This window comes from Arachis ipaensis, chromosome B10, assembly GCF_000816755.2.
Source record: "Arachis ipaensis cultivar K30076 chromosome B10, Araip1.1, whole genome shotgun sequence".
Classification (NCBI taxonomy): Eukaryota; Viridiplantae; Streptophyta; class Magnoliopsida; order Fabales; family Fabaceae; genus Arachis; species Arachis ipaensis.
Window position 1 is genome coordinate 77451652 of NC_029794.2, and position 7468 is coordinate 77459119.

Here is a 7468-nt window from a genome sequence, read left to right on the forward strand (position 1 = left end):
ACAACTCATTTTACCATCCACAAAACTCATTCCATTACCCACAAGAGTCATACTATTTTCAGAACACACAACCACAAAATAACCAATTCCATTTACAAGCCTATCCTAACCAACCATCACAACCTACACAACCTCCTTTAGATGGACTTGCTGAGGCAGAACTCATCCATGAAGAACTCAGAAGAAAGAGAGAAGAGGATCAACTTGTTAGGATAGAACTCCTCCTTGAAGAAATGACAAAGACAAACGAAGAGGAGAAAATAGCAAAAAGAGAGCATGAAGAAAAATTGAGACAGAAAGAACAGTCCTATTCTGAGGAACAATTCATTGAAAAGCTGAGATCACAAAGAGAAACTACTCCACTCTCTCCAGAAACAAAGGAGTTCATTCAATGGTCCAGAGTATTGACAGAAAAATAAGCCATCACTTTCAGAAACATGGAAGCACATTTAAACTATATAGCAAAACACTTTGAAGTGGTGCTTAGCAAGAAGTATGAAGACCAAATGGTGGTTACAAGGGAGGAATCCGAAGAACAAGAAAAAGAAGCACCCATACCAAGTGAGATTCCTATGAAGAAGGAGGAGGTTGTGAGAGTATATAAGCCTAAGGCTCCATACCCACAGAGGCTACTAGGGGTAACTAAGGAATATGCAAACTCACTCCCAAAAGACTCAAAGCAACATCATGTAGAAGAAAGGTAGGAAGTCAATCAAGGGATTTCACACTCCAATGAAACAGAGAGTTGCATAGAGGATGAGTTCAGTGAACCACTAATTCAAGAAGCTCTTGATGAAGAGGATGCTCCAACTATCCAACAATACCCAAGTCTTGAGATTAAAGATGTGAAGGCAGTAGAAACAAGCACCAAACGGAGGATTGTGACCGAAAAACAGAGGATCATATCCATGAAAAAAAGAAGGTCAAAGAACAATCCAACTCCTGCTCCAACAAGCAAGTTCACTCAAGCAATTCCCAAAAGAAGACTTGCTGGAAGGAGGCACTCACAACAAGGGGCATCAACTGGCTCCATTTTCCACTTGAGGTCATTCCTCTTAACAAACTGGAAGAAGAGGAAAAAATTCATGACCAAAATGTCAAGCTAATAACAATTAAAAGAGCGCTTGTTGGGAGGCAACCTAACCAGAGGTAGTTTTCTTTTCATAGTTGTTTCAATAAAAGAGTTAAGTAGATTCTCTGTATTGCAAGGAGCTAAATTTGGTCTTGCACACCAAAATAATTTAGGGGTGAATGTGTAATTCTAAGTTTGGTGTTTCACCAAAGATTTTATTAAGAACACATTGTGTTACTAGCTCCAACCAATCAGGGAACTACTTAACAGTTGCTCAGCTTCTAGTTTATAGTTGGTATTCTTAATAAAAGCACATGAGGTTTTTTGCATATACTCAATTTACTGCATAAGGCAAGAAACTAAGTTTGGTGTTCACACACCAATCTAAGTTCAAAAGCCTACAAACATACATGAATGCTAACAATCTCTCAAGTGCTTGGGGACCAAGCAACTTCCAATAACTTTGCAGGAATTCAATCAATCTCTTGGAAGGAATACAAACCATCAGCTAAGAAGAAAAAGAAGTACACAAAAGCGAAAGATGGTGATGACAGAGAGGAAGCAACTGGACTTTAAGAGGTTGTATTGTTGCTTAACCATTTCTACTTTGGAATGTTTAAATTGGGAGTATGAATGTGCCCTTGTTGATAGTTATTCTTTAGTTTAAGTCATTAAAATTTCTTGTGTTTGTTTTCTTTAATTTTGGCATAAGTATGCTAGTCTAAGTGCCTAGGCTACTGCTTCCTTGCTTGAATTGTATGCTGTGTCCTTGAGCTCAATAAAAGAAATTATAAAGAATTGTTGTGAGAGACAAGAGTGAAATCCAATGTGCAAAATTAAGTCCTAGTGTTGTGGTGGTATTTGTTAGCTAAATTGGTTCATCAATAAGGTACAAGGCTAAGATATCTCTTGAATTATGAGCTTAAAGTCCTTTCTATGAGACTTAAATGAATTAATAAAGATCCTAACAAGTGAAAAAGAGAATGAAAAAGAAAGAAAAGAGCACAAATTAAAGCTGGGCAACAATAGTTTGAACCTTAAGGCATGTGTCTGTGGTGATTTTATGCAAGGATATGCTTGAATGAGTAAGTTCTTAGGAGTGCTTCATCACTTGACAACTTGAGTTAACTAACCCGGGATTGTCAACTAAAAATTCATAATCAAGAGCAACCTTGTCACAAAACATTTAGCGACCCAAAGAGGTGCTGGACACTAAGGTCTTGAGAATGAATAACAAACCATGTGCCTATGGTGTGTATGTGCTGAGGAGAGACTTGGGTAATTAAGTCCTTAGGGGTGTTTCAATACCTAGCACCTTGAACCAACTGGTTCGGGAGTGCTGGCTGAAAGCCTATCCTAAAAAGTTGTCTCATTACAGAATACTTAGCTACCGCACTACAAAAAAAAAGGCCTATGGTCACGGTAAAAAACCGTGACCATAGCTAGTAAAAAGGGTGACCATAGATCTATGGTCACGGTTTTGGACCTATGGTCACAGTTTTTTACCGTGGACTATTCTCTCGTGGCCATAGGTCTATGGTCATGGTTTTTTTATCTATGGTCACGGTTTCTATGGTCACGGTTTCAATTTTAAAAATCTGATACTTTAGGCCACGTTTTTTCACCGTGACCATAGGTTAATCTATGGTCACGCGTAAAAACCGTGACCATAGCCTTATCTATGGTCACAGTTTTGACCGTGACCATAGCCTCTATAGTCACCCCTCCTTAAAACCGTGACCATAGCCTTATCTATGGTCACGGTTTTTCGCCATGACCATAGCCTCTATGGTCACTCCACTTTAAGACCGTGACCATAGCCTTATCTATGGTCACGGTTTTCACCGTAGCCATAGCTTATCTATGGTCACTCCTCTTTAAAACCGTGACCATAGCCTTATCTATGGTCACGGTTTTTCACCGTGACCATAGCTTATCTATGGTCACCCTATTTTTAAATGGTGACCATAGCCTATTTTGTTTTATGAAATCTAATTTTTTTAAAAACATAATCTCATCCTAAAATGATGATAATCACAAAATAAATTTAAGAATGAGAAATTCAATAAATCTAAATCATAAAAATTTTATTAAAAAATAAATATCCATTACAACACTAATCAAAATAAGGTGCAATTTATCCATTACATGTAATATCGGATAAAGTCTCTTATTAAAAAGTAAAGAATATTCGAAGTTGTTATAAACAGTGCCGCAGAAACTAGTCAACTCCTGTTGTCTTTACCAGTACAAAAAAATTATCCTGTACACAAAACAAAGCCAAAACAAATTTCAAGAGAAGGTAAAGAACATTCGAGAGTAGGAAAACAAAATAATCAATTAACAAATACTAATCCTAAAAGAAACGAAAAGAAAAAGGTAAAAGAAAAAAGCATTCCCTACATAGTTTATTTCCATCAAGATACAAGAACTTAGAACCCAATTGTATGAAAGTAATTAAATTATCCCAACAGAAAAATGAAAAAGAAAGTCTGCATGAAGACTTTAATTTTTCTTCTCTTAGTTGTACTTCAAATAATTAGCACTAACACAACCAAATTACATATAGCAGTCCTTGTTGTTTAATATGATTTCAATAAAATATAATAATCCGATGATGATAACTTTGTGTTGAACTATATAATAATTATTCAATTTAATTCTAGAAGAAAGGAACGGACAGCATTAGTGCTACACTGCTACAATTTCACAAAAGACCTAAATTAAAACTAATTAAACCAATAACAACAAAAATAGGAGTTTCCTTGGACATTGCGAATTTCAGATCAGAACCCATTTCTTAGAAAAAGCCTTGATGCCTACAATATATGTAACAAAACAAAAAAATAAAATTTGGATAAGAAAGAAACATTAAACAAATGCATCAACATTCAATTTTTTCGTTAATTAATAGGTAACATCATGCATAATATCAGACCCTGGAATCTTAATTGATGGATACCATTTAACTAAAAAGCAATGTGAGCAAGCATCATAATGCCTTACAACAACACAATTAGGCGAAAAAAGGAAACAGAATATTCAGCACTTATATCATAAACCAACTTGTGTTAGTAGATATTATTACATAAGCATAAGCATTCTAAGTAATACAAGCACTCGAACATAGTCTTTCTAAGTCTTACCTATTTGTACGGACTCAGATTCACAAGGTCAAAACCACAAATCCCAGATCTCTGAAATCCCTTAACATGAGTCACCCCTTTTACACACAGAGACCAAACCCAAAAAGCTCAGATCTTTGACTATGGTAACACACAAAACAAAGAACCCAAATCTACCCAGTTCTCAAAAAAGTACACTTTTTATATCAAAAACAGAGAATGCTTTCTGGGTATGCCAAATGTGAGTGTAAATCTGATAAATCTAAACTTTCATTGGTGGTGGATGAGAATTGAGAAGAAGATTAACAGTTTTAACAACAAATACACACATATGATAATAGAAACTTGAATAAGAAAAAATATTTTTAACAGTTTCAATTCGATTAAAATAAAATATTATTTTACCAAATCAACAGAATTCTTAATAATCAACATATTTTATAGCCATATAATTTTAGTAATTTTAAATTATTTATAAACCCTCAAAATTATTGTTTCAGTTAAGAAATCAATTTTAAGAAATCAGTTTAGAAATCAAGGCTTAATCTGTTTTTGGTTCATCAACCTCAATCTCCACAATTCACTAAACTTCTTCTCAACAACAATCAGAACAGCAAGGTTCTCAACCCATTCAATTTAGTGACCAAATTTATTGATAATATAACCAAAATTTACAACAAGCACTCATTCTCTATTCAGAAAATAGTCACAATCAAACCATCATTACAATAATTCCAGACCTAGCACAAGCCTAAATCAATTCAACACTCAACACAATATTATCCAGTCAAATTAAATTAACATATCCAGTAACCAATGATTCTCAAACAAGTTTTCAACAATATCCAAATAAATCTCAATTCCACAACTAAATCAAGAAGTCAGCATAACCAAGAATTCGAGTAATTAATCACTTTCAAACAATTAAATCATTATTCACAAATCACAACCTCAAGTCAAAATCAGTCTCAATACCACACCAATCACATTTTTTTAAAACCTCAAACAAAGCTTAATTCCGCCAATTAATCACTCATAACAACAAAACCAAGTTGATTTTTATCGATTAATCGCACAAAACATTCACAAATTATTTGCAGTTACTCACTAAACTTCATTGGCATTCATGAATTTAAACAGTTAATTTTAAAATAAATCCCCTACCTTAATTAACCGGAACTCGAAGAAATCTATAACTGCGACAAATTCCTTTTTTCCCTATCTCGCAGCAGCAGTAACCTCACACAGAACCAGCAACAGCTATAACAGTCCCAAAACAACATTGACACCAATACTAGTTGTAACAGAAATTTAGAAGCAAAGTGGCAGAACTAAAATAAGAATATATATGACTATGATTAGAACAAGAACATGGCAGAGGAACAAGTTTGAAGCAGAACAAGGATGAGAGGGTTACAGTTTCAAAAATGGAGGAATCGGAACCAGAACAGCAACTCCGGTGTTCTTCTCCAGCATCAAGGGCAACGTTTGGTTCACCACCATCAGCGGCACACAGCTCGATGGCAGACTCCACCCGCGGTCACGGTGGCAGCGGCGGGGCAACAACGGCAATGACAACGGCTCCTCTAGCTCGCGGTTCCTTCTCTCTCTTCGCGAGCTTCCTCGGCGGCGGCAGAAGCTCCGGCCACGGCAACGCGACGTGGATCTAACGGCGATGATGTGCAGCTCGTGATGATGGCGGCGATGGCTCCATGGCGCCGGAATAGCGACGGGAATGGGTGACTCGGCAGCAGTAAGGAGGCAAGGCGGCTGGGTGACAGCGCTGCTTCCTCTTCTCTCTCGAATCACTATCTCTCTTTCGACCTTCCTCTCTCGCGCACGGCTCCACCGAGAAGACGACGGCGGCATCAAGACGCGGTGGGGGTGCGGCAGCAGTTCCCCCTCCTCTCTTCTCTCTTCCCCATCGCAGCCTCACTCTAGGATCGATCTCTCCCTTTTCTTTCTTGCTTCTAATTTCTGTTGCTGTGTGTTGGTATGTTAAAAGAAAGGGGAAGCGATGTGGTGGTGGTAAGTGGCAGTGGAGATTAGAATTTTATGTGTGTTTAAAATTAGGGTTAGGATTGACACTATTGAGTATTGAGGTAATTTTAATAAAATTTAGGAGGAGTAGGGTAAATTAAAAATTAATTTTAGTCAAACATTAATATTTATAAAAATATTATATTAATTATTAATTTATAAAAAATATATATAAATCTTAATTAATTTAAATTCAAATTATTAAAACTATGACTATAGATCCTTTTAGATTAACTCTCAAAATTGTTATCATAAACCATTTTAGATCAGCCACTAAAACCATGACTATAGACCCTTTTTGGTCACCCTTTCAAAAAACCGTGACCATAAACTCTTTTATGCCACTCCCCAAAACCGTGACCATAGACCCCTTTAGGTCACCCCCCAAAACCGTGACTATCGATCCTTTTAGGTCACCCTTTCAAAAAACCGTGACCATAGACCCTTTTAGGTCACCCCCAAAACCGTGACCACAGACCCCTTTAGGTCACCCCAAAAACTGTTACCACAGACCTCTTTAGGCCACCCCCCAAAACCGTGACCATAAATCCCTTTAGGTCACCTCCAAAACCGTGACCATAGACCCTTTTAGGTCACCTTTCTGAAAAACCGTGACCATAAAAAACTGTGACCATAGACCCCTTTAGGTCACCCCCTAAAACCGTGACCATAGACCCTTTTTGGTCACCCCCCAAAACTGTGACCATAGACCCCTTTAAGTCACCCCCCAAAACCGTGACCATAGACCCTTTTAGGTCACTCTTCCGAAAAACCGTGACCATAGACCCTTTTAGGTCACTGTAAAAAACCGTGACCATAGACACCTTTAGGTCACCCCCAAAACCGTGACCATAGACCCTTTTAGGCCAACCCGAAAATTGTGACCATAGACCCCTTTAGGTCATCCCCCAAAATCGTGACCATAGACCCTTTTAGGTCACCCTTTTTTTAAAAACCGTGACCATAGACCCTTTTTGGTCACTGTAAAAAATCGTGACCATAGACCCTTTTAGGTCACCCCCAAAACCGTGACCATAGACCCTTTTAGGCCACCCCCAAAACCGTGACCATAGACCCCTTTAGGTCACACTCCAAAACCGTGACCATAGACCCTTTTAGGTTACCCTTTTTTAAAAAACCGTGACCATAGACCCTTTATGGTCACTGTAAAAAACCGTGACCATAGACCCCTTTAGGTCACCCCTCAAAACCGTGACCATAGACCCTTTTA

The 7468-nt window shown here is 37.5% G+C and overlaps 1 protein-coding gene across 2 annotated transcripts; it reads right to left on the reverse strand.

Annotated features, from left to right (window-relative positions):
- LOC107622054 lies at positions 3134-6217 on the reverse strand. Of its 2 annotated transcripts, XM_021113986.1 has the most exons (3): positions 5615-6217; positions 5362-5457; positions 3134-3335 (listed from the first exon to the last, which is right to left on the reverse strand). In XM_021113986.1, exons 1-2 carry the CDS (start codon positions 6064-6066, stop codon positions 5388-5390), a joined length of 522 nt encoding a protein of 173 aa, XP_020969645.1. In that variant the 5' UTR covers positions 6067-6217; the 3' UTR covers positions 3134-3335; positions 5362-5387. The 2 variants fall into 2 exon arrangements, with proteins under 2 accessions (XP_020969645.1, XP_020969646.1); XM_021113987.1 differs by lacking the exons at positions 3134-3335; positions 5362-5457 and adding an exon at positions 5473-5528.